The sequence below is a fragment of the Anopheles gambiae genome, chromosome 2 (genome assembly GCF_943734735.2).
Source record: "Anopheles gambiae chromosome 2, idAnoGambNW_F1_1, whole genome shotgun sequence".
NCBI classification, from domain to species: Eukaryota; Metazoa; Arthropoda; class Insecta; order Diptera; family Culicidae; genus Anopheles; species Anopheles gambiae.
Genome location: NC_064601.1, coordinates 14,808,336 through 14,836,317, shown reverse-complemented (window position 1 = coordinate 14,836,317; position 27,982 = coordinate 14,808,336). Strand labels below are relative to the sequence as shown.

The 27,982-nt window shown below is 46.7% G+C and overlaps 2 protein-coding genes across 4 annotated transcripts; both read right to left on the bottom strand.

Annotated features, from left to right (window-relative positions):
- Positions 1 to 32: 32 nt before the first annotated feature.
- LOC1281338 (uncharacterized) lies at positions 33 to 7,777 on the bottom strand. Its single transcript, XM_320958.6, has 4 exons — positions 7,334 to 7,777; positions 6,290 to 6,492; positions 1,175 to 1,295; positions 33 to 1,093 (listed from the first exon to the last, which is right to left on the bottom strand). The coding sequence occupies exons 2-4, from the start codon at positions 6,447 to 6,449 to the stop codon at positions 895 to 897; spliced, it is 480 nt and encodes a 159-aa protein (XP_320958.4). The 5' UTR covers positions 6,450 to 6,492; positions 7,334 to 7,777; the 3' UTR covers positions 33 to 894.
- Positions 7,778 to 13,919: 6,142 nt separating this feature from the next.
- On the bottom strand, positions 13,920 to 27,132 carry LOC1281256 (glycerol-3-phosphate acyltransferase 3-like). Of its 3 annotated transcripts, XM_061642034.1 has the most exons (7): positions 26,317 to 27,102; positions 20,853 to 21,494; positions 20,260 to 20,496; positions 17,841 to 18,074; positions 17,531 to 17,646; positions 17,313 to 17,453; positions 13,920 to 17,230 (listed from the first exon to the last, which is right to left on the bottom strand). In XM_061642034.1, the coding sequence occupies exons 1-7, from the start codon at positions 26,467 to 26,469 to the stop codon at positions 16,933 to 16,935; spliced, it is 1,821 nt and encodes a 606-aa protein (XP_061498018.1). In that variant the 5' UTR covers positions 26,470 to 27,102; the 3' UTR covers positions 13,920 to 16,932. The 3 variants fall into 3 exon arrangements, with proteins under 3 accessions (XP_061498018.1, XP_061498017.1, XP_061498016.1); XM_061642033.1 differs by lacking the exon at positions 20,260 to 20,496 and having other exon boundaries at positions 26,317 to 27,132; XM_061642032.1 differs by lacking the exon at positions 17,841 to 18,074.
- Positions 27,133 to 27,982: the final 850 nt, after the last annotated feature.

Genomic DNA, 27,982 nt, shown 5'->3' with positions numbered 1-27,982 from the left:
CAAGAAGAAGCAAAACTTACAACACATGCATGTTGGATTTACTTAAATTCAGTTGATTTTATTTGAAAACGGATTGTTCGAAAAAGAAAAACATAAAAAAATACAAAACTTATTGCATTGCGCAATACAACATGATCGTTTGTCTGCACCGGAAAGATGTGGGATGATGAAGAGAGGGAACAAATGAGCGAGAGGGAGAGAGGGAGAGAGTAACGACCAGATTGAGATGTAGCTCAAAAGAAAGAAAAATCACAAGAGAACATCGAGGAGTCTTCATTTGTCATGGTACATCCTCCTTACAGGGAAGCCTATAGTAGAACTCTCATGTCCGGTTGTAGTAAGCTACTGTTTTTCCACTACTGTACTACTGCACCTACGAAAGGTGAATCCTAGCTTCTATCTCTCTCTCTTTTTTCTCATATACGCTCTCTCTCTATCATAGTTTCTGTTGAAAATTACAGGATTGTGATGTTTTATGCTGTATTTTTGTTTGTTTGTTTGTTGTTTATCGTTTGCATCTTAGTGCGTTTCCTCTCCCGATAAATATATACTTCTAATATCACAAACTTGACTAATGGTTCATATACTGCTTGCTGTTACTGTCGAGGATCAATCTATGACGTGTTGGGTGGGGGGCGGGGGATGAAAGCGGATCGGTGATGTAAAGGGTAACAAACACAAAAAAGATATATAAAAAAGAATTTGTAAGGGAGTTTTCGATTTTTGTTGTGTTTTTTTTTTGTCTTCTTTTTTCAGTGGTTATGTTATTTGAGGATCATCTTTTTTCATCTTTTTCTTCAAACACTGTTCGCTTCGCTACTGCTTAGGATAGGAGCATGCTCGTATGCTAATTGATTAAGATGGTTACTGTAGTGGCCGGCCCGTGGCGATCACTTAGTTCTTGGCTGACTGCTCCGAGGTCGACTCGGGGGCAGTCTTGATCTCGGGGTACTCCAGCTTCGCGCCCGGCTCGCAGGTGAACGTCGGGCAGCAGGCCGGGAACGGGGCCGTCTTGTTGGTCTTCTCCGTGTCCAGCTTGCACTTGTCGTTGGCCAGTGGCAGCGGGCCGCAGTCCTCTACCAGCTCGAGCAGGCTGCAGTATGGGGTAGAGAAGCGGGGATTGGTTAAGTAGAAAGTTGAGACTTAAACAGCCTTAAAGCCGTGCCAAACTTACCGTGGCTGAGCATCGTCCGACAGCACGCAGGTGGAACGACCGCAGAACGGAGTCAGATCCCAGTACTGGCCCGGCTCGAAGGTGGCACACTTGGTCGAGGCGAAGCACATGCCGGGGAAGTCTGCAATTGTACACAAACGTGGGAAGGGATTGAGTAAAACGGTTGAAGATTTCATTTTTGTTTTACAATAACATAAAAAAACGGACCAAAACAAAGTCCCAAGATGCCGGACACACGCATCGTTAGGCGCACGAAGCTTCCCAAAGAAATCCAACCGGTTTTTGGAAAACAATGCGCAAAGGAAAGCAAAACGCGCAAAAGGGAAAGAACAGCAATACTACCAACATTTTGGCACACCAATGATCGCATCAAAAAACTGGTTTCCGGTGTCGCTTTGCCACGAAGATCTATTTCTGGAGGGACGGTCTGTATTCTACCCCCCGGGGAAATCCCACAGCGAACCCACGCCCGCAACCATTACCTTCACGCATGCAAGAGCACGCCGCGTGTGCGCAGCAAGAACGACAATAGCTCGTCTTTCATGTCCACCGTCCAAACCAAGCACACCAGGGGGGGCATTGGCTTTTATGGGGTTCCCAAAAAAGTGTGCCCATCGGACTGGACAGTTTAGCAAAACCATTTCGCGTGTCGCAATCCAATGATATAATATGCAAATTTGGCACCATTACACCATTACGCCCGGAGAAGAAGGCTTGCTTGTTCGGTTCAGTTTGGTGTTGTCCGAGATCCCCCGCGGATGAGTTCAGGTTTCAGGTTGGTTGCATACACGAGCAGCATATGACTCATGCGCGTGCAAACATTGAAATGCCGCTGGATGCTGGAGAAATAAGAAATAAGGCCCCCTCTTGGCCCCGTTGGCGGTGTGAAAAGTGGCAGCAACTTATGTACCTTTCCGCAAGCCATCCATTTACGGCTGTACCGGGAGTACAAGCTTCCGTGCAGGGGGTACGTGTATCCGATCGTTGCATAACGCGAGTCGCGCGAAAGTGAACTTTGTGCGAGCGAGATTGAATGTCGGAAAGATCGCGAAGCGAACGAACTGGAAATGGGGAAGTGAGACCTAAGAGTGGAATGATCCCATAAAACACATCCACACAAGCAGCTCCCTTCACTTCTGGCGCACGACTTGGCACGTACGACATTTGCAAGCTTGTCGAGCGCACTCGATCCTCGATAATCTCGATCAACTTCATCCAACCCCGCTCTCGGTGATCCCCTGGCTGGCAAATCACTGCACGCTGTTGCCACTGTGTTGCAGCAGCTCTCTGCTGGCCTTCGACCACGGTCGCGAAGAGATCGTACGAGAAGGGGATTACCGCAATCCACCCCCTCCCTCGAAGCCCCGTTTCGGAGCTGGTGAACGTTTTTTTTTCACGCTCGGAATAGCAAATTAGCACACGGATTGAGAGAGTGGTGGACATTTTTGTTGTTGTGCTAATGTGCTGCCCCAGCCACCGGCGTGCGTCTGCCCCAGCCGACTCTCTGATCGCCGCCCGATCAATATCACCTTGACAGTGGCCGTCCACACAGTGGTTGGTTTTGGTACGAGCGGTAAACAAAGGCGTCATCATCGGACGCTTTTGTCAGCTGCTGTCGCCACCCAATGCCGATGCTAATTAATTAGTCAGCAGGGATTGGTGATTGTTGAGCTTTTCATGCCTTCCGAGGGCAGGGGGAATGGGATGGTGCATTAGAAGCGATACAGCAGTACAGTAGCAGTAGTTAGAAATCTGCCTGATGTTTTCAGCACTTTGTGTTTGGCTTTTGCAAAGCGAGTGATATTGAGGGCGGTTTAGAGATCGCGGAAACTCTCACACACACACACACACACACACACACGTGACTGCATAGCAATGTTTGAATAGCACATATGAGTAATGTTACTTCCGTGCTAGTATCGAATGAAAAGCTGAACCATGAAATAGGAGTCAAAACAGCGCTTACAAATCACGCACAGTCATAGACGACGAACCTGGAGACCCTTACAAAGAGGCCTGCAACAAAAACGGTAGCTTTTTCAAATAGGAAGAAGAACAATTTTGTCTTTTTTTTATATCTTGCGCACCGTTTTTTGGTGACTCTTTTAACTGCACAGTAATGGGAAGAGTTGTATGCTTTAATGCTTTTACTTTATGATGAAAAGTAAGCAGAAAAATAGCTAGAAAAGCCATTGTTTTAATGAAACCGTTGCTCAACTAAATAAGGAACGATACACACTTGGATGAGTTTTATTATTTTCAACAATAAAACACCGTTGTACACATGATCGTGCTTGATGTCTGGAAGGATCGTCTCGAACATTCGTGGACAAGATCGTGCCCACAATGTAGCAACAATCGTAACCCACCATTTAGCTGCGGAAAGCTTACGAAACAGCACCCCCACGCGCCATCCGTGAAGCAAATAAAAAAACAACAACAACAATGAGGAAAGCAACCCAAGTACAAACTAATAATACGAATTAAATTGCCAAAGATTGCACACACCCATTGGAAAGTGAAAGGATCAACACACTCCGGATCCGGTTACCGGTGTACGGTTTTAACAACCGGGTACGAAAGGGGGGGGGGGGGCGGGCAAGTTTCCTGCATTCAGACTGATCGGTGAAATCGATTAACGATCCGGTATAAATCTATAACGCCCGAGCCAATACTACAGTGCACAGAGTTACAAAAGCAGAGTTCTGCTCTGGGACTCGCTTCCCCGAAAACCGTCCCAAGTACACCACAGCGTGTACGGGGGGGGGGGGGGGGGGGGGGGGGGGGGTGTACGATCACCAACGATCCATTAGAGTGCGTTAATGATATTGTGCATGATTTACAAAGTATGACGGTTGGCGTTGCAACCGTAGATGCAGCAACACGTTCAGGGTCACAGTAAAGCGCAGCGGGGGGTAAGTGGTTTATAAAACAATCATTCACACAGCCCACTGGTGCAGTCACTGCGAGTGGGTTGGGTTGATCATGGGAAGGGAAAAAAATACAAACACACAACACAGTTACCATGAACCAAGCGTGTTTTTTTTTGTATATGCGCGGATGATGAACCGATGTAAGGTTGAAGACTCTGCGCGATGGCACAGCGGCATCAAATCGGCGTGAAATTATCCCCTGCAGCCCCTCCACAAACATAATGTTTCATCCGAATTTGTGGGGAGCTTCTATTTTTTGTTCCAGTGTCAATGCGTAACGGTTATGTTAATGTGCGCCGTGAGCATAGCGCCATGACACGGTGCGTGCTAGCGACAAAAGAGACAAAACCAACATCAAACCAACGTATTTGATTTGACTTTTCACGTCGGACGGAAACGGAAACGGTTGGCCCTGTGGTGGCACTGCTCTCTGCTCGCTCCGACAAGGAAAAGAAGCTTCCAGATCGGTTGCTGCGGACAACGGCAGCAATTATCTTACCGCAGAAGACGAACCCTGCTGCGCGGCCGGTTTCTGTGGCTCTCCTTTGTTCGTTAGGTGCAAATTAGCAGCAATGCTTTTATACACCGTTTTAAAACAGCACGGCACAAAATCGATCTTTTTCCACTCCCCATCGGCTTGAAGGTGACACTGAAAACACACACACACACACACACAGTGGACACAGTGCGCGGGGTGGACTTAATTAACCACAAAACCGGTGTAAGTAACGGCGACAGGTGATGGTGGTTTTCCCTTTTTGCTAGTCGGCAGACCAACCCTAACGATACTCTCATTTTCATATCCTTCTTGTTAGCTTGCCTTGCCCACTCTCCCATGTCCACCCCTTTCCCCCACCCTGTTTCAGGTTGCCTGCGAGCAGGTTGTGCAGTTGTGGATAGAAATTTTAATCACCACCCTTGCAAAGCCTGGTAGGTAGCGCATTTTAGGCACGCACTTTAGGCCCACCCGTTAACAGGTTTGCAGCTGGTCAGTCATCAAAAACCCTCTCAGACCCATTGAAAGGTGTAGAAAGAGGGCTGAGGGTGATGGTGGTGGTGTGCGAGGTAGTACCGTCGCCGCCCCAAAGGATCAGAACCGGTCCCTCGACTTCAATGCCAACAGGCAGACCGTACCGTACACCGCTGCTTTTGCTCTCAATACCGCATTCGCGCACTGTGGACCGTATGCCGCAACCCCAGCCTACTACGCTAACTGTCACTTTGGATTGTAGTGTACCAGTTCGCAGCGTACAACTGTTGTAAGGTTCCGCTTAAGAGACGGAACGATCGCCATCGCCCGCTCACACACAGCAAACAGCCTCGCCCCGATCAAAGGCAGTGATCGGGAGGGTATGTTAAGGTATGGTAGCATGTAAGTACTAGCCCATGCGTACGCGGTGGCGAGCAAGTGCTGCTCGTTTAGACACAGTCGAACCGGTTTCGGGTTGCATTTTTGCGGGCGGCTTTGAAAAACAGAACCGCGCGACACACACTAAATCGTGATTGTTTTGTGAACAAACGCATGGCCGCGTCGGCCGCGTTGCACAATTGCTTGGCATGCGGCTCTGTGCTCGCGCGTGTGGGCCCACTGCTCAGTGAGCCGTGTGTCACCCGTGGAAAGCTTCTTGGTTGGAATTAATTCCCTCCAAAAAGGAGGACACACCGCCTGAAATGCTTGCAATCGTCGGCCGATTGGTAAAAGGGAAGGAAGGAACCATTGCAATCGCACCCTTGCGTAGCCGGCAAAACTGCGTCTGCCTACGGAAACTTTACTCTACGGATTGTATCGACGTCTTTCGACAGCGTTGCTGTACGAAATTGCGCTGCTGGTATTGCATATCGATCGGCCAACCTCCCTCGAAGGTGTGGTACCATGTGCTAACCGTTCCGTTTCAGGGACGGCTCGAGGCAGGGCTGTTCGTCTTCTGCTACTGCTGCGGGTGGTACAATGTACACACAAACACACTTTGGCCAAGTGGGCAACGCAGCTATTGCATTGCACAAAAGTCCCTCCCCGACTGCGGGGTGTGGCCCGCTGGGCGCGCGAATCAAAACCGATCCGACTCGGAGATGCGACATTGCGCCAACGACATTCCGCGTGTTCCGTCTGCTGGAAACAACGGCGCCGCGCTTTGCGCAAAACGGCTGATGAACAATTGGGTCGTCACACAAACACACTTACCTCGCAGAACGTCGGCAGGGATGAGTCGCTTGTAGGTCTTTCCACCTTCGGCCGGGGCGGCGGCGGCGGCGGCCGCATCTTTCGTGGCCGGAGCCTCATCGGCGGCCTGGACGTAGCAGAAGCTGAGGGCCAGCACGGCAACGACGGTGAACGAGCGCATCTTGGTGTGTGTTTGTGGGGGAAGGTGGCACGCACAGTGGGTTCTATAATGATATATAGGCACAGGACCAAATGCGGAGAAGAAACAAACAAGAAAATGAATCAGTGAAGAGGAGTTGGAACTTGCACGAACACACTTGCTGCAAACAAAACACTACTTAGGCTACTAATGGACTGATGCGCGTGTACTAAGAGTTTCGTTTAAAGTGAGCAAATACAAATATCTCTCTCACTCTATCTTGTTGTCGCTGTGGCTACATTGTGGTGTCGTTGATCAGATCATCCGGCATTATTTTTGTACGAAGGGACAGGGACCACAACCACGTGCATGCGGGCAACTAGCACCGGGACCGCCCGACAGCGTGTGGTATGTTTTTGTGATTTTTATTATTTTGTTGATGCTACCAGTTGCGTCCATTGCTTTGTTAACCGTTTGAGCAGCCGATCCCGGAACAAAAAAAAAAAAAGAAGGAACCAGATTCCCGTTTCCTCACCCCATCCTCAGCATTGGTAGTTGCGAGCGAGGGAACACACACAATTTTCTAATAAAAATTAATCAGCACACCGTGGGGCGCACGAGTTGTACAAGTCCGGGCGACGCGAGAGTCACAGACAGTCACAACGACGACGCACAAAAAAACACACACATTCGATCGTGCAAAGGTAGGAGAGCTAGAACGGTTTGAGGATAGTGACCCAATAGATTCTCCTGTAAGGCATAATAGCACTTCTAGCAAAACACAGCGCAAAAGTTAAGCTCAGCAACGAACAGATGTACTAAAAAACCTACTTAGAACACACTCAAAATGCTCGGAGAGACATACACAAACACACGCACGCACGCACGCCACACTGTACACTCAACACTGGCACCTTTGTACTGACCTGGCAAAGCGACGGTTAACAACTTTGGTCCAGTTGTGATTGGGGGGAGGGACAATCCCGAAACGGCTCGATAAACGAACGCACCACACGGATGGTTTGACGATGAATGACGCTGGCCGTGCGCGAGATTCGCTATTTCTTGCTTTTCTGCTGTACCCCACCCCAGCCCGCCCAATTTCATCCCTTTCCCAACCGCTCCGAAACCGAACCCCATTTGATGGGCACGCGCTCAAGCGAGTGAGTGAAAGAAAGAGAGATAAAATCGTATGCTCACTCCAGCGAGTGCACACGAGATGCACACGATGCGCGATCGTCGGACAAAGGCATCGACATGGAAAGAGAGGGAGAGAGGTGGAAATGGGGGGGGGGGTTCGTTGCTTAGCACCCTTTTGCTGTCTGTGCGCCTTCTTTTCGGGGGTTTGGTAGCGACTTTGGGGAGGGGGATTGAGCTGGAAAGCGTAGTAGAAGGCGAGAGAGATAGAGAGAGAGAGAGAGAGAAGACAAAACGGACGACAAAAGCCTGTTACGGTGTTCAAGAAGGCGACGGTGGCTACTACCAGCACTACTACACCTTACAACTTTAGTGCGAATAATAACGGCAGCAATAATTACAATCCTCACTCCAGACGCTTCGAATCGCGTATTGGATGGTGAAAGTCGCGCCCGCACAGTCATCGACGGTAGTCCTCGTCGTTGTCGTCGCGGTAGTGGGCTTTTTCCTTAAGGCGGTCTTTTTTTGTTGTTTCGTTCGTTTTTAAACGTATCATCAGAGATTATTCTACCGGAGTTGGTGTGGAGCCACCGTTGTGTTGGCCCGTAAAAGACCGGTGAAAGGGAATCGGTTGGGCACGGGTGCGTGACGCCCACACGTGCTCAGCCGCTCGGGGCACGCTTTTTTTTTGCATCGGAAGCTCTTTGAACTTTGAACCTTTTGGAGTTTTGTTTTACGTGTCCATGAGTCATTTATGCACTTGGAGTTTGTGATGTAAAGTAATAAAATATGTCTTTTTTTCTTAAATTTTAATTAAAAATTGGAATGGAATCAGGAAGTGTCATATGTTGATCGTAACCAAAGTAACACCTTGAAGCTGCTAATCCCCTGCCATAAACGCACACCATGAAAGGGGCATTCAAATGTCAACAAATAGTAAACTCGATCATTCATGCAAAAGCAAAATGCAGCATGCACGAATACGAGCCTGGGGCGACTTTTTGTCCCTATTTCTTCCCCCGGGGGTGAACACTTACACACACACACACACAGACACCGAACACCCCACCACCACGCCAATCCGGGCCGGTGGGAGACTGGGTGTGTTCGAGAAAAATCTATCCAAAGTCACACACGCGTCACACGCGGCGGTCTGCATCGATTCGCGCTTCCTTTTACTACTGGCGGCCTGGCGGTGAATGCAGCGGGCAGTCCAGCGGTTGTGTTGGTGGCGATCGTAATATGGTGAATGTGGGCTGGTTAAGGGGACCGGAGGCACACCGGCCCGAACAAGTTTGTCACGCTAATTTCTTGACTCACCCAAACGTAGTCGATCGAGTTTTAGGTTTTTGTTCGTTTTTTTCCTCCGTCCAAGCTGTACAGTAGAAGGAAGTCGTCTTCCTCTTGACATCGATCGACGAACGAGCCACCCCTTAATTGGACGTTGATTAGAGAGAAAATGAGGGGGAAGAAAAACAAGAAAATGGTAGCCAAGCTGTTTCGATTACGTCCTTGCTACTCGATCTTTCGATGACGTACAAGGACGCACTGCGCGTGTGCTGCCGATAATCAATTTAAAACGGGCTTTTCTCATCATTTCAAACACATTCATCATGCATTCGCTACAAGATTACATTCATTCAAGAAGGGGCCCACCGAAATGATCGTATTTTCCCCGCAACCGATCTCGATAAGGTAGCCGGGGCCGGGGCGGCACGCGTCCAGTCTCCGGCTTCCGGATTTACCATCAATGAACGCCCTTTGCCGCTCCCTGCCATCCTTCTCCGAGGGCACGATCATCGATCATCCTCCATTCAATGACCTTTTTACGCGTGCTGCACGTGAAAACGATGGTGAGAAAAAATGGGCACCCATCAGCACAGCACAGCATTGTGTGGCTGTGTTTGATTTCCTAAACAGCCCCGGAACTGCCGCGAAGCTGCGGCTGCTTGCGGCCCGTTTGATCGACCGACCAATGCATCAGTCGTACGGCAGAGTGTAGCACGAAGGTGAAATGGTTTGGCACGGGAAAATACACACCTACACCCACCGCAAACCTTCAACGATCGGGCGCAAAGGTTAGGCATGACTAGAGCTGTCCGGGTATGTTGCAAAAAAATAAATAAACCCCGCACTGGACTGTTCTATTAGCGTTTTGTTAATTTGTACGGTGATGGAGGTCATTTTGGGGCTGGGGAACGATTTGTGCATGTGATTAATCATGCGCTTTGGAGCATTGGTTACAAATGGAAGCACTTTTGAGCAAACATCTATAAACACACGTTAACAAGGTCAAGGTGAAGAATGGCCGGGAAAGCTCCGATCGCGATCGCGTCGAGTTACCGTTTCGGTTTCAGGTTTTAATTAATTTAATCAGATCTCTCCTTCCAGATTTTCCCTATCTAATTGCTTATGAATAATATTTGCAAATTCTTACGATAAACCCATCAAACACGATAATTTAAATGCGCCATTGTGTGCTATTTTGCGCCTCTTTCTGCAAGCGTTTGTGCATTTGTGGTGTGTCTTTTGATGTTTTTTCTTCTCTCATCTCATCAGCACGCGCTAAATCAGCCACCATACTATTTAACAATCCGGCAGGGAAAACCCCACACGAAAACCTCCCCGTAAAGGTAAATTATTTACGTTTTCTCTTGCTATTTTGCGATTTTTTTTGCTTTGTTTCTGAAGATGATGAGAATGGTGGCATGGAAAATGGAGATTTGGGAGGCCGGTTCCGACCCCGGGAGCGAGAGAAAACACCCCACGACCCACCACACAATGCGACATGCGATTCCTCCGGTGTGACGTAGTGTGGAACATGAAAAATAAACGCCTGGGAGGAAGAAAACGTGCATTTCGTGCGTTCACGAGCGGGCAAAATGGTGCGCACAGAGTGTGGCGGCACAAATCAACCCGCCAGCACAATTGTTTGTAGTTGCTTTTTGGTGTGTGTGTGTGTGTGTGTGTGTGTGTGTGTGTGTGTGTGTGTGTGTGTGTGTGTTTGTGTGTTTTTACGTTGCAATTGTGAATTTTTGCATATAATGGAATGATGGAAGATGGAAGAAACAGACTAAACGATCTACAACCATCGTTTAATGCCCTTGTCTTTAACGGGAGGAACGATCGTCTCCAGTTTTGTTGGGGTGAAGAAATGAAAGCTTTCTTTACAGGTCACAAAACATCCAAACCGTTTCGACATGTGTATCGATCGTTTTTTTGTGGATGCTTCTCTCTGGCTGACCCGTTCCCATTTGAAATAAAATACGATAAAAAAAACGTTTGTTTAATGGGTTAAAGCTTAGTAAGATATGAAAATAGGTATTTACCGAAAAAACAAAACATTTTTACTTCAAAGGCTGACATAAACGTATTCCCAAATACCAAAAGAAAAGAAGAAAAAGAAAAAAAAAATAGTAGGAAGAAAGAAGTTAGAACAATGCATAGTAGTATAAAAACAGAAAATAAAAGGAATCGTAAAAAAGAGCAAGCAAGTTTTAGAACATGCTAATTCAATCAATTTTAAAAATTGACTTCAAGAAGATGAATGATAATGAAAAAAGTAAGAAGAAGAACATTAAGAAGACCAAGAATAATTAGAAGAACAAGAAGAAACAGAAGAATAGGAAAAACTAGAAGAAAAAGAAGAAGAAGAAGAAGAAGAAGAAGAAGAAGAAGAAGAAGAAGAAGAAGAAGGAAAAGAACAAATAAACCGAACAAAAACAATATGATCACAAAAATTTAAACGAGAAGACGCAACTGGTTTTTTTTAAACTAAGAGAAGAATATGAGATTAAGAATATGACTAGTTTCTCAAATTTAAATCAACTAACATGCCCGTCATGAGTTCAAGCCCCGGATGAACCGTGCCTTCCCCTACGTAGGGCTGACAATCCTGCTATGGGTAATCAATAAGTCACTGAAAGTCAAGCTCAATTGTAGTACAGACAGACCTTAACCGATTTTGATTGTTATGCCAAAGAAGAAGTAGAATAATTTATTTTTTTGTCTTTCTTTTCCACACTTCTTCTTCTTTTTTATTGTATGTTACTTGTCTTTTTTAAATGAAAATTTCATCAAATCGAATAGAAAACAACATCGTACCAAGCGTCATCGTCATCCTTCTCCAAGTGATAACCTTAAAGGGCTGACCTTTCGGTGCGTAATGATGAAAAACCGGAAGCATTTTCCTTTCCTTCCAGCTAGAATGCACGCTGGTTGGCATTGACCAGTTTCCAGGTGCTTCTGTTGGGAGTATTTGACGTCATAGGAAGAACTTTTCGCATAGTGTTTGTTGTGATAGTTCACTGTTTTTCACTGACCTTTACCAGCCCTGGGTAGGTGGCATTGTGCAGAAAGCTTTAATTTTGCAAAACTTTGTTCATTTGCCATGCCAACGGTTGTGTACGCTAAAGAACAAGTTTGCACAGCACTGACCCTAGAATTTACATGATGATAGACTCTGCCTAAGGACAGCGGAAATGAGGCAAACGTGTGTCGTGGATGGTAAAGTCTCTCGCCCTCTCATCATGGGTAACCAAAAGCGTATGCGTCTGAAAAAGTTTTGAGCCGTACCTTTAAATGATGCCCACATGCCCACTGCATTATCGGACGCATTTCGGAAGCTTGCGCATTATGCCGCGCAATGACGCATGCAGTGGCATGGGCTGGAATGGATGACATGACAGTTGACGGGGCTGTATGTACTGCCACCGGTGGACCATTATGCAACACTGCTGCCCTGTCGTACACAATGCGGCCGAAGGTCTGCTGGTCAGCGATTTACTGGCTCTTCTCGACTCGATGCGTTCTGAGCCGAACCGGTCCGGGGGCGAGTAGTATGAGACGACGGGAAGGGAGAACCGACCAGATGGAAATTACCAAATCGGATGTCTTGAAAAGATTCGCTTGCAGCAATAGTGGTTACCATGGGTACACGAACGACACGTCAAATCGCGCGCGTTTGTCAGTTTGTCACGTGCGCAAGCCGTTTACGCAGACTGACTGGTGGAACCATTACGAATTTCATCCCCCCCTTGTGCGGCGCAACCGCCATCGAGAGTTGGTTTGGTTGGCTTATAGTGAATTGCCGGTCAGGGACAGGGAAACCCCCTGATTCCGACACGTTCCTAGAAGTTCGATCCGCGGCAAAGTCAACAGTATTGCTTATTTTAAACCAACCAGTCCAGCCCACATGCGTCACATCCGTCACAGCAGGGAGGAGATAGCTTCCCAAAAGAGGAGACAGAAATAAAAGTATCACTTCTAGCATGGGGGAGAGGGGGGAGTATTACCGTCCAACTGGTTAAGACCGTTTTCTGAAGCTTTTAAATGTCATCCCTCACCACCGACAGTCTGCCGGTGGAGGCGTTTCGGAAGGTTTTGTAATGCTTGCCCGTCAATAAATCGAGTTACCGACACGCCGCGTACATGAGCAATGGCAATGGCTCCGGTCCGGTCTGGTTTCGGCGAAACGAAAAGTGGTCAAAATCAAACTGGTTCCGTGGTTTGAGCGCATCGGCGCGGTTCGAGGTTGGGCTTGTGCCCAGTTTGGATTGGGAGTTTCGGTTTAAAGATCCTTGCTGTCCGTAGTATGATTTATGAGCGCCACCATGCTTTGTTGAAGCGTGAAGAGACGTGAGAGTGTTGGGTAAGCGAGAATACACAGAAAGAAGTGCACGTATAAAATAATGACATTTTTTGACAAAATTATCAACACGATTTCATGCACAATGAGAGCTGTATAATAATACTGTAAATGTACAAAAATACGCTAAAGATAAGGAAACGAAACAGGAGAATCGAATACATTTCGCTCGCGATTGAATGTTACGAATTCCGAGTGAATATCATCTATTGCTCCGATGTATTTTAAAATACATGGCTTGTTTAAAAGTAAAATATCTACAAATAAACATTAAGTTTGATAATACAATTAAATGTAAACATTTAAAAAATCAAGCACTATCGTTACCATCTACAGGGAACACTTTGGCCCCTGCGTTCTGTAATTTCGAACCACGGTTGCAGCAAAGCGCCTAAATGTAGGCAAGCAATAAAGGGATGTAGCCTGACGTTCTGTTATTCAGATTTTCTATAGATTCTTTTGTGATATTACGGACGAAAGTTTCAAAAACAACACAAATCCGAATTAACAAAAAAGGAAAATGGATCCAATGTTTTTTTTTTTTTTATTATTATTATTTCCTTTCTGCTTTATTTAATCATCCTTTCTTAGTATCAACTCCACTTAATCATTCCCTAAGGATTATCCATTGTTACGAACAGGCGTTTTCAGCTTGTGTAAGAGTGTGTGTGTATGTGTTTGCTTTCTCGAATTATAAATATTATTGACTGTAGTATAAGTAGCAAATGTTATCTTGTTCCCACACTTCCATTAACTTTATTTGCTCTTGCCAAAAACGTTTCTTCGATTGCAGATTGTGTCTGCCACACCACACTACCTAAATCCATCTCACAGCTTTAACGCTTTTCCCCTTTGTCTTTGTCCATTGCTCTCAATTGTTTCGTTCCTGTTTTATTTTATGCTTCGCCGAGACCTTAGTAACGTTTAATCGCCGAGTGGGCAGCAAAAGAAGCGAAGTCAAAATAAAAGCTCCCACAGTGCACACCACGGCACTGTTTGCGGTTGAAATCGTGTACGAGTAATAGATGTAAAGGTACATCGGACATTACATCTTGTCTTTGTAGTGGTATCCTGAAGAGGAAGAAAAACAAAACCTTGATTTCTATTGCTTTCACTACACAACGATTAACTGCTGTTTCGTGCGCTGTACAGTGTAGTGCACCGGAAATGGGTAAACGCAAACTCCCTTATACGCTAACCTGCTATCGCCATTTGTCGTCTACTGTAGTAGAAGGTGTGAGTGTGTTTGTGTTTTTGACTAACTTTTGATTCTGTTTGCGCATGTATGACTTTTTCTTTGTATGTATGTTCAGGCAACTGTGCAACAGGACGTTCCTTATAAAGCAATAATGCACTGCCCCGCCGGGCTGATAGTCCTACACAGAGCAAACACATGTACAAAGGATGCAATAATGGCAGAGCTATAGAGCGCGCTTTTCTTAACCCTCCATTTCTGCTCGGCAAAAGTTGGCACCATAATTGGGGTTTCATAATATGATCGAATGGCCTGTTCAATTGTTTACTATCGCACGAAATCATATGCGTTGGCGTCTGTCTTTCATTTGTAAAACAAAAACACTGCTAACACTTCTCAACACAATACTAAAATTGCTCAACAAAAACCGTAACGCAACGCTTAACTTTATAAATCTTCGACAGCTATGTATTATGCAAGCACTGAAAACCAGAGGCATACAAAATGATTTACTATCGAAACACGTGTTTGGTGCGCACGTGTTTTAGTTTCGATTGCGCGCGCCACACACACACCACCACCACAGGTATGACAAATCTCACTGCCCTACTGGCTGTCTTTCACTTCACTGAGCTTGATTGTTCAATCTTCAATTTGTGGATGTTACTTTAAAAGGGGTGCGATATACTACGGCATGTTTTGTCCACAGTGTGACACTCGTGTTCCTTTTTGTTTCTGCTCTTTTTATTTTCTCCCTTCCATCCCACACGAACCACAATTTAATCTCACTTTTCGGTATAATCTTCTCACTGCGTCCTCTGTCTCTTTTACATACATCTTCTCGTTTCTCCTACCATTAGGATATGCGCAACGGTCACGGTTTCCTTACTCGGTATAAATATCTACTTGCATCAAACCACTCCTTGCCTCTCACATTGGCACATTGGCCAACATTAACCGCATCCAGCTCACCTACAGCCTTACCTGCCTACATATATATAGGATAACAAACGAAGGTCCTGCGTGTGTACCCCCTCCCTTTTCACTGTCTTTGCTACCACCGGTCCCTTCTCTTTACCGCCTCACTCATTCCATCACCATGTTCTTGGTTCAGTCTTATGATATACAGTTACTATTAATGCTACTTTCATGCCATACAGTACCTTCCACTCCTAATCTAACGGTGTGGGTATGTTTGTGTGTGTGTGTGTGAGTGGCATAGAAGGTTATAGGAGCTGCCATGCAATTTCAGCCTGCAATCGGCGGGATAAAGCTGCCCCGAAACGTTACAACGTAACGCAAGGAAAAAAAGAAGGAAGGAAACAATCTTGTGGTCAACTATACATGTGAGCAGTCCTAACAAAAGGAAAGGAAAAAGAGTGAATTACAAACAAACAGCATTCTGGAAACACATGCAATACACAGGTGGCAATCAAATCCACACCCTTTTTTTACAGTTTTGACAAGGGAAGATTAAAAAAAATGAAATAAGAAGTTAGGAAAAATAGGACTAATTACCACAAACTTATGTAAAAGATATTCACACACACACACAAACATCGAAGGAGGATAGTAGAAGTAAAGTTTACAATTGAAAGGAAATGACAGAAGCGAAAGGAAATAGAAAATTCTATAATAGAAAGGTGCTACCTAATATCTACTGGTTGGTTTTGGTGCCTGACTATTTATGCTCTGGTTGGTTGGTTGGTTGGTTGGTTGATTGGTTGGTTACGTTTACCGGGGCGCTACTCCTGATCTACTTAAGTAAAGGTTCCTGATACTGTGCTGCTGATGATCCTGGTTTGTACTACACTGCGTGTACTACTGAATGGCTTCCCCCCAGCGCGAAGCGGTACGTGTGTTTGTGTGTGTGTTTTTGAAACGTAAATGCTACATATACTTCTTTAAAAACGAGCAGCAAACGATGGTATAGTATGGGGTAGAGGAGGTACGGGAAATCGGTTAAATTAAGAATGCTTTTTCACAGCGAGCGAGGAAAATCATTTCACCTAAGCGCATTTAGTACACAATTTGTTGTCGTTATTTGGTGGTGATGGTTGGTGTTGTTACATGGGCAAACAGTGCACATCGGGTTCTGTACAGCTTGTCTGGTGCGTTACACATGATACACACAAACAATGAGCACACGGTTGCTACACACTGTACATACTCCCTCTCCTCTCACTTCCCTACCGGTTGGACTTCCGAAAGGGCGGAGAATTTGATTGGTTTGTGTGACTGTCTGTGTGTGTTTGTTAAAGGGGAGACCCCCTTTGTCCTGTTATGACTGATTATTGGTTACGCAGAACGCGGAATGCACCCGCGCCCGTGCTCATTCTCTATTGCATCTATGCGTTGCGGTATATGCAACTACCGCACTACTCGGGGTCCGCTCACTGCGGACTAGCCTCCTGCCTTTGTTCTGCCACTGCCGGCGCCTCCTGAGGTGACGGGGTGGAGGACGCTTTAGCACTGCTCCGATCCGCTGCACCCGGTGGCTGGGGCTGCCAGCGGGAGGATCGTGCCGGTGACCGCTAGGCCAACTGTCATTCGCCCTTCAGCAGCTTGCTAAACTTCTCCTGCTGCTTCTCCTTCCATTCCTTCTTTGGTTTCGAGCGCTTCAGCTGCCCGTCCCAGACGAGATCGACCAGACCGCCCTGGTCGGCGATGACGCGCTTCACGCGGTTCGCGAAATCGATCGCCGACTCGCCCTCCTGCCGCTCCATCGGTGGCAGATACCAGACGTCGCACACGATCGCCCAGGAGGTCATCATGAGAAACAGGTACTGCATCATCGAGTAGCGCGAGCTGTTCCAGAAAGCATCACCAAACCGTGGATCGTATCTAAAACAAAAAAAAAAACGGTGCAGGAGAGGTCGGTAAATAAGTTTGCGGTTTGCGAAAGCAGCACTCTCACGCTCCTTACTTGATGGCCACTGGATAGATGACGCCGCCAACCTCAAAGCTACCCTTTTTGAACTGCATTACGGAGGTGTTGTTGATGCAGGTGCCCTCGGGGAAGATTAGGATCGGTGGATTTTTCGGATCGGTCACGTGCTCCTTTAACCTGTGTGAGAAGAGAATAAAAAAGGCATTGCAATTAATGTACAGTTACCAGAGTATGTGTTTGTGCGTTACACTTACCTCTTCGCCACCAGGATACGATCCTTTGCTTCTGCACGCTCGAACCAGATGTGCGGCGAGGCTCGGGCCAGGGCACGCTGAAGCACGCCCAAAAATCCGCCATGTCGTTGCCCGATCTTTCAGTCACCATTCGAAGGAGCAGGAACGGACGGTGGATAAAATGCAACAAATCATGTTAATACTTCAGTTAAGGCTTGTTTAAAAAATGCAACAATTTTTACGAGCGCGTAGGTGAGAATGTACAAACGGTAGAAGAGAGAGAGACCGAGAGAGTGAGTGAGAGATCCTACACGGTTGTGGCCGTACTTACCAGCGAGTAACAATTGTCACACATTAACATTAACACATCGATGGGACTGGTATGATTTGCCACGCAGATGCCATTCAATGGACGATTCTGTATGTTATGATAATTGACCACAGATGATAATGCACTCGACAGAAAGCCGAAACACTGAATCAGCACATTCTTGACCAGGGCGCGCTTGATGGAACCTTCCGGCACGCACCCCACGACGGCGGTGCAGAGCGTCAACCAAATGACCTAAATGTGGAACACGGATGCCATCATGTGGGAGAGAGAGAGAGAAGGGAAACAAATCGATGCATTGGTGGTGCAGTTGTTGGGTAATATGTACAAATGGTTTTAAGTGCAATTGTTACAGATGCCAATGGGTGGAACGGATATTGGGGGATTTTGGTTTTGGTTTTTTACAGTATGCCCTAAAGATGGGATGGTCTTCGAATAACGGTGGTAGACACAACGGTGGTACACATTGTGCGTATTGCCATGGATTATTAGCTTGCTGGAATATTGAAAATTGGTCCTGCTGCCAAAAAATGAATAATGATCATGAGGATGGTATGTCCCAATTTTAATCGCTATACTTAATTTACGATTGTTTTCCAGTTCTGTGCACATTCTAATGCTTATAAGTGGTTAATTTGTATATACACGTAGCATGTACTACTACTTTACTGGTTGCGCCTAAAGCATCTTTTTTAAATTCAGTTTGTTTTGTTTAACGTATGCCGAAAGCTTCAAATGTAAAACAAACATTAAGCCGCCTGAAAGACATCTGCTTCGATCAATACAGCGAATTTCATTATCCGCATCGTCCTTGATAATTCAGCTTTCCATCGTGATTATCGTGCACTAACTAATTGCCCTGCCTGATTCGCTCATAGTATACCGTATGACCTCAGTACGTTTGACGTCATTATCCAGTTGAAAGGACGTGCAGGAAGATTTGCCCAACGGTGGAAACAGGGCAATGCATCCCCCCCCCCCCTCCATCCCCTTTACATCTATCATCTGGCAGCACAACAAATGCAACAGATGAGATTGGGAGCGATAGAGGAGACGCAATGTCAACAGCAACCATGCGCCGTAGCGACTAGCCAAAGAGTAAGGCTTCTTCATTCACCGAACAACACGTTCGTTGCGCTCCGTTCGCGCGGTCCGTTCGCCCTGTCACGATGCCAAACCCCAACCGTTCGTAGTAATGCTCGTCGTACCTATAGAGGGTCTGTTGCAGAGCAACGTAACTGCATCGTAACACAGGTCCATGCCGTCCATGCTGTCGCCCACTCTCATGCAACCGTCGTCTGGTGTAAGTGTTTGTGTTATCACCTGATTTGAACTTTGCCTTCCAGCATGCAAGTACAGTGCAGTGGCACTCTCTGCTTCGTAGCCCACCTGTGCCACCACCCGTGTGCTGTTGCCGTCTACCATGCATTAGTTCAAAGTGGCGGCGATGCGGTTACGAAATTGATTTCCACTACAACAATCTGCTCATCTTATCGCAAAGTGGGGGGAAATAAAATCGGAAGGAAAGTGTGTTGGGAGGGTACCGTCACGGACACGGTCCGTTCGGCGATAAGGTAGCAATTTGTTCGAGAGTCGGGCTTGGGAGGGGTGATGGTATATTATTTTGTTGTGATTTTGTAAATCCTCTGGATAAGTGAGTTTTGAGTAACGTGAGCCAGCATTGTGAAGGAAATTGAAAGCAAATCTGAATAAAACTGATTTACGCTCTGTGCTTTTTCGAGGAAATATTTTTTTTTTGCAATTAATCCTATTTTAATTGAAATTCGTTACTATAATCAACTTTTAATTCAAAAAATTTTTTAATCTAATTTTCATCAAATGAGACCAACCTAATTCAGTTTAAAATATAGATAAATTAAAACATGTGACTATCCATTTCCTTATAAATACTGACCAAACATACTGATTTGTGTGTAATCTGCTAAATACTAAGTAATCTTAAAATTGATTAATTTTTACTTCCTCAAAGGTTCTCAGAAACGGGCTTACTTGTTTCGAAATTTCCAGATAAATGAAGTCGATAAATAAGGTGAACAGTAATCGTGCCAAATGAAGGATGATGCCGCATCCAACAAACAAAGGACAACCAGGTTCCTAAATAATGAAACATTGACGACACAAACAACAGAGGCGATCGTGGATCGTGCATGAACGTGAATATTTACAAAATGCACTACTCTCCGCAGAGACTCTCCCACAATATCATTCTACCCCCTCAAGACCGAGTGTATACAGAGAGCGTTCCATGAGCTGATGGGAAGATTGAACACAATCACAATCACAACGGCCAAAAAGTACGGTGGACCAGCACAGGATCGCATGAATGTCTCAAAGAATCGTCGCTCGCAAAAACACTTTTATATAACGCCGCTCAGTAGACCGAAGCCCAACATCTCACCAGCGAGTAGGTACAGTCGGTGGACAGGATCGCAATGTCAATCGGTGTCGTGTGGTTCGCCACGCAGAAGCCACAGTTTTTCGGCTTGTACTCGGGGTGGTGGAACCGCACCACGCCCGAAATCGAGCGGGTAATCATACGGAACGTGTGCTTAAACACGATATCGTTCATCGCACGGCGCAACCGGTACGTCGGAATCATGCCCACGAACGCGAAGCCAATCACGCAGTAGACCACCTTTTGTTTTGTTTGTGTGTGTGTGTGTGTTTTTTTGGAGGTTTGTTTGGAGCGGAAGAAGAGAGATTTTGTTTTAGGTTCAGCATCGCAGAAGAAGACCATTCCATCCCGTGGGGGAAAAGAAATTTAGAAACAGTTAGTATGCACATTATAAACCGCAGCGTTAGAGGATCGGCGTTATCCATCCGGCGGCTGTTGTAGGGAAGCGTTAGGGAGATTTGTTTCCAACACAAAATGGCTCTTTTTAATAGGGCTAGAAACATTTGGTGGTTACAATCTTCCAAACCTCGTTCCCCACAACCCGCCGTGGAGCCGTGTGCCTGCCGTGTGGATCAGCCAATCACACAGCCACTTACCCCGATGAAGCAGATGAGCACCCGCATCGGCATCAGGATGAAGTATCGAATCAAAAACCCGATCATCCATATCACCGTCAACCGCCAGCTGATGAACTCGTACTGCCGGTTGGTGCGCGTGAGCAGGTTCCAATTTTTAAGCTCCTCTGCCAGGAACCGGCTCGTCACCTGATCCTCGATGATGGCCTCCATGCCCGACTTGACGTAGTCGAGACAGTTTGACAGCTTGAAGCCGGCTGCCTCGTGCTCGCCGCCGCCCTCCGACCCATCCGATTTGGTTTCCTCGTCGCCCTCTTCGCCCTGATCGCGCGTACCACCACCCGCGCCCTCCTCCTGCGGTTCGGCACTTTTGCTGCGCGTGTCATCGATCATCTCCGGCGATAGGATGAGCGATTCGGCCCGGCTAATGACGGTGTTGCCACCGTTCGCAATGTGTGAGGAGGTGTCGCGCCCGTTCATGTACCGGTGGCTGCCCCCGTTCGGTAGGGTGCCGTTCGTTTTGGCGCAGCCCGTGCCATCGCCGGTGTCGGCCGCGTCCGGGCTAGGATTGTCACCGCTGGGTGCGTCCTCATCTTCTGGATCTGATTGTGTAATGTTGGCAAACTGCTGCTTCCGCACCGATTCAATGTTCTGACGACCGAACTAAAAGAGGAAGAAGATGGGGAGAGAAAGGGAGAAGGTTGATAAATTAAACACTTTGATGAACAAAGCTATGCGTTACAGGGTTTCCCACGATTTATTGGTCAGTTCCCATGATTTTTTGGTGAATTCCCACGAATTTTTGGTCGTATCCCATGGATTTTTAGTTCGTTCCCATAATTTATTGGTATTTTCCGAATGGATATCAATACAATTGGACCAAAAAAATCTGGGAAACGGCCAAAAAATCGTGGGAACGCACTAAAAAAATATGGGAACCAACCAAAAATTGATGAGATCCAACCAATAAATCGTGGGAAACCCTGTAAGAAGACCCAAATTAAATACACAAATTTATCTATGTTTTGTGTTAGCAACATACTGTCCTTTTCTCTTCTTTTTTGTATTAATTCAAGCAAAAACTTGGTCCCTTCACACTGGACTTACACCTAGAAGATAAATTACCAACTAATTACTCATTTCAACCTTTATTGATGTTTTTTCCTCATAGAATTAATAAAAAAATCGTTCATCCATGCGTGCGCCCGGTACGATCGAACGTTTACGTGTTAGGGGAGGGAAGCGTATAAAAACAAAATCACAGAGCGAAAAATCTGGCATCATCTTTGAGACGCGACGTTTTTGGTTGAGAATTTGGAGGTCAACGACGAGCAGCAGCGAAAAGGCCAGCTCGCGATGTGCTTGACGGGCGCGTTTCAACAGAACGCAGTTCATTAATAATTGCGTCATGCGGCAGCATCATGTCCCCCTCCCCTCTCTTCTTTTCCCCATCAGATGACGACATCAGCAGCATCCGCAGCGAAAGGAAGATTGTTATGGTTGTTCGCAGTACTATCGAATATAAGAGGTTGGATTTATTTTCCTTTTTGAAGTTTAAGTCTTTCTTTGTAGAGTTTGTTTAGAGTTGTTAGAAATTGCTCAACCGTGTATTAGTAGTCCCAGCTGTTACGTGTATTTATATACCGCTCAGCTGATCTGTCTGGTGCCTGAGATAACAAGCAATCGTCTTGCTCTCTCCCTCTCTCTCTCTCTTTGTCAGCGAGACGTCTACATCTCCGATCACACGGTTCGTCTGGCGGTAACTATTTTATTTTTGCTGATAAAAACCCAATCCATCCGCACGGAAGGTAGCACACAGCGTACGCATTTGCTCCTCGCTATGGCCACCGTCTACGGCGCCAATGTTTTGAAGCGTGGAACATTGTTTTCGATTACGATTGGATTCGAGAACGCACGAGAAGAAGGATGCAGCACACGGGACCAGTAGCAATCGGGCGCTGAGTCCTCGTCGGAGAAGGAAAACAAAATCACGCCACTGCGCGCTCTGCTGCCATTGCCTCTGTGACAGTGAGATGCAAGTACACTTCAGTGAACTTCCAATCTCGACCGTAAGTGCAGGCCCGTAAAGGTGTCGTGGTGTGTTGGAAGAGTGACACGCTTCCTACCCCGGCTTCAGCAGGAGGGTCGCGTAATGGAGCAAATAAATAAAGCTAATTTGTAAGTAAACTGAAACCACGCCACCGTAATACAACGGAGGCGCATCCCACCGCGTCATTGGGATGGTGGTACAGCGGTAGTACAAGGGTTCCATCCGGGTGACGATGGCAACAAGAAGATGATCCGTGAATAGTAAACAAAACAGTATACCGATCTGGCCCCCGTCCCACCCAAAAGGGCGGAATGTTCTGGATGCTGTACGGTTGCAGAGTATTATTTTGTCGAAATCATAAATCAGAAATACTTGATAACAACACGGAGCGCTTTTATATGGTGATTGATAACAGACCTGCGCACGTCACGGCGGATAATGCGCGATAGATGGGCAACGAAACGTACACCAAAACGATCGCACGGCTGTGGCCTGTCGCCATGGTTCGCTCCTGCTACAATAAGCTAATAAACGGTGCTTGGGGGGAGAGCATTATTATTTCAAAACAAAATATCCAATAAAAAACCCTCGTACAGACTGTTCGGGTAAAGGGCGTGGGTCGGCGTAGTGGAGGATTTCTATCGAACATTCCGATATAAGCTGTTGATAAGGAAATGGCATTCTCCCCAGTACACCCTCTCCCTCGCCTGCCGAGTGTAATCTTATCGTTGGTGCACGGGGTACGCACGGTTTTTGGGGACGGCGCTGTTTTGCGTCGCGTTTGGCTCAGCGTGTATAAATTAAGTGCAAAAAATGAAGGTTTATTATTATCAAACACCACAACAAACAGGCCAATACCATTCAATCAATTCTTTATGCCTCGGTCCATGGTGAGAGGTGCATCAAACTTATCGCGCACGCCCAGATAAAATGTTTACCCACAAAGGGTGAGCCAAAGTGCTTAGCGCTTATCCACTTGTGTGTGAAAGTGAGTGTTACTATTAACAGCATTATTATTATGCACATAGTCGTCGTCACCGTGGCATTATCATTTTGCCAGGAAGCAGTGCACCAGTGCCATTGACCCTTGGTTTGCGGAGGGCAAAGCTAGGTTCACAAATATCACGTGCTGGGCGCACTTCATAACCGTCCCTTAATGAATTCAATCGCTCTCTATCACTGACTTCCTTTTTCTTGTTCCGAAGCTTTCCGGGCCTCCATTAACACCGGAGCTGACATTGAATCTCCGGTATTGGGTTCTAGTGTAATGAGGCGTAAACAAACACCCTCTTGCGCGCCTTCCCCTTGCGTGCGCCACTATCGGGGAGCTGATGGGACTCCAGCTTTTCGGGTTCACTGGCGATGGGGTCGTCAATCGTACTGCCCCCCTCAATCGGGCCATTTAAAATGACAACAAAAATAGCAATATCAATCGTGCAGCAGCGAGGGGCTCGATCTCGGGCCCGTTGCGTTTGGGTGCAGTGTACCAGTACTGCAGTAGCGTGTCACTTTGATTATTGACTTTGCTGCGGAGAAGCTTCGCTACATGTGTGTGTGTGTCCCTTCGGGAGCAACCAAGGCATAGGGTACCGCACAACAGAACGCTACTGGCACTTTATCTGCAAATGAAAACAAAGACAAACGATGAATAAATGTGCATTTTTGTTCCATCCCCGTTGCGGTGGGGTGGAGCATAGAGTGTATACACCACCAGTGGTGGTGGCACGTGGTGTTGGTGAAATCCGACAGCGAAACTCACAGACCCATACAGCGTTGGCCTTGACCGCTTCGTAGAGAAATCGCGTAACACACACGCACTCTGTATAACAGCGTAGTGACTTTGTCCGTACACGGGGAGGCGATTATAATTTCACGGTCAAGCTTATAGATAATGGACCGCCGCCACCGTTTAGACCTAGCGAAAAGGGCTACGACAAATGGCATACCACAACGACTGCACTGCAGCAGCAGCAGCAGCGCAACGGTTCGATCGAACGGAATCACTTCCACCAGCTGGTTGCTAACGCTTCCTGTCACTTCAATGCTAACTAGTTGAAACCTTTGCATCCAAAAAGAAACAGTTACGGTGCCTTGCAACGGGCTAGACGCAGCAGCTGTATGATCGCTGTTCCGCGTAGTAATTACAGCATGTATGCACACGTGTGTAACCCTGCCTGCCGGAGGCAAAGGTTTCTTTTTGGTGCGTATATTTCAAATCTACCAAACGCTACCACACTGTCGCACTTTGGACCTTCAATCACGAAACTGTTCGCCCGCAAAAAATAGGGGAGATTCGTTGGTCGTTGGGTCGGGCCTGCCTGTTGGAAACAACTGCAAAAGATTACCGGTTCATTAGCAAGTTAAAGTGCTGGCTGCCCAATTCCCGCACGACCGGCACGACCAATGCACGATGGCAAAAGCTCAACCACAGCAGAAAAAAACAAACACACACATGAGTGTGTATGTACAAAACAACAACCAGCACACCATGTGAAACGAACCTCCTCCAAGGTTCCCTTCTTGCTCGTTGTTGTTGCGCTCATTGTCGCGCGTTTAACGCAAACTTAGGTGAACCTAGCGCGCAGACAAAACGCAAAACCCGGTCGGTCGGCGCGTTTCCATGTTCCAGCGTTTAACATCGCCGTTGATAAGGCATAATGATGATTCAGCATAAGTCGGTGCCACCTCCACTCCTCTGCTCTGCTAGGGACGCTTCGTTTATGGACAGTCTGTGGCTGTGTACGTGTTCTCTCTCCTTGCGCCCTTAGCGATTCCCTCCCTAGCGTGTGTAGAATAATAAAATTGAAACTTTTAAATCTGCTGACCAACGCCGATCAACCCCGCGACACGTTTTTGGTATTACCAACCCCCCCACACATCCGGGCGGGTGGTCCGGGGGTTGGTTATCGATTATGGATTCAATTCTCCGGCTTTGATAATCTTCGGCTTCCGTCGGGCTGCGCTGCAGACGGCGCTGTGAAGGCCAAACGGTGTGAAACATGGGCAAGATTGTCCCGTCCAGTCTGGTTATCGACACGGGAAGGTGGAGAGCTGCATTAAAACAGTTTCGGGCGGAGGCTTTCTTCTTAATCGTTGCCTGCTCCTGTTGGCAGGTTTTGTGCTGCGGTGTGCAATTCAGCACAGAAAGGGCAGCTAAGCAGGCGGCGTTGATTGAAGCGCCATCCTTTCTCGCGTATCCTTTGAGACAACTTTCAACGACGCGACTAGCGCGAGACAAGCGAAGGGATTATTGATTTTCTTTCCAGACGCATGACATCCTCCCACACACACAGACACACAGCCGCCGCTTTGGGATGGGTTGGGCGCACCAGATACACAAACAAACAAGCCAAAAATGCAGGACGACGAGAACGTGGTCCCCGTTTCGAAAGCGGGTCAGAGTTCCCGAAGCCGCGCTCCGCGCAGCTACCTTACCTCGAATATTTTCACCAGCAGGTTCACGTAGAGCCGCCGCACGCCGAACGATTTTCCGATCGATGCCATAAACACGATGGAAAATAGGAAGGCGAAGAACGGTGTCAGCGTCACCATCGACATGATGGACCAGGCCGCCTGCAATCCGCCCATCCTGCTGTCCGATTGGCCTCGTCCTAATTCCGCAGGATAATGCCGGTACCCTTCCTCTCTTGCTCGGTCTCTCTCTCTCCGTCCTTCGGTGTCGTCGTAATTGGGAAGGGTTGCTGCACACACTACAACTCACTCTTCCCACATAAACGGTGATTTTTTGTTGTTGTTGCGGGGGGCTAACACACACGCGCACCAGCACTGAACAACACCACCACGTAACAATCACGGGGCACCAAATTCGTCACCCCAAAAACGAGCACGACTCAACCTTTACCCCTCCCGGGTGTGTGCGTATGTGTTGTCCTTTTGTGCACACAGCTTCCTTTCCTTTGGGCGGCAGAGCACATGCACACACCGAAGCCGCTCACACCAAAACGCACAGCGCACACTTCTTCCTCCGACGGTATTATGTTTACGTTCACGCACCACGGTTCACTGTGCCCTTCTGTTCCTTGGCCGTCGTGCTATTTATCACGTCTGGAGAGCCGCAGCCGAACAGTTATGCTTTAAGCCGTGTTTTTTTATTCATGCCGATGGCGCGATAGTCGTCAGTGGTCTGAAGCGTAGCCGATGGAACTCTCCCATCTCGTCACACAAACAATATGCGTTGCAATGACAGCGGGTACGGCACAGTGGTAGCAAACGAGAAGGGTAGCTGTGCGCATGATGACGGCACTATGGGCGTTTTGTGTGGGGCTGTTTGGGTAAAATTGCAAATCGCTTTTTATTGGATCAAATACATACAGATAGTTTTTTTTATCGAAAATAATGAATAAAAGAAATGATGAGGCCCAGATTTTAGAAAGAAAAATAAGATAATTTTGATGCGACACATCCAATATACCATATTGTGTCTTTTGATAGAGATTTTTTGGCCGTCTAATTGGTCATAGTTGAAACAGCAGATGAAGTAAACGATTTTGTCCCAGCAAATAGTGCAATCCCATAGTTTAAAATGGACGCGTAGTTTACACCAGCAGTCCATAGTTTGAAAAGGTCTAAACAAGAAAAGAACCGCGAGTTGTGAATTACAGTTTGTGATTGAAAATTGTACAGTTTGTGATTGAAATTGTTTGTGATAAATTGAAACATTGTCTCGGTGTAACAGAAGTGATAATACTAGTGAAGCATAGTTAAACAATTTTACCATTTTATGAACATTTATTTAGTTTTGAAGCCAGCGCTCCGGTTTAGTTTTACATCTGGCAAGTAGAGGGCGTTCACATCGCAGTATGAATCATATTCCCAGGTGACAGTTTTGACCTTATCAACCGTTTTATTAAGCACTAAATGTAATCCTTAATTTCGATAGCTGGCAATTTTAACCCTTTCATAAAACATATCGATTAAAGAAGTTTATTTGATTTTTTTTTATTTGTGATTCTTTAATTTATTAAAACCTAGTTTATATTATGTTGGTAAAACCTCAACTACAGGTACCTTACTAAGCGTTACGTTGGCGTTACGCAGCATCATCTCGGTGTCCTGGTTAAGAGGAACAGATACAAATTGG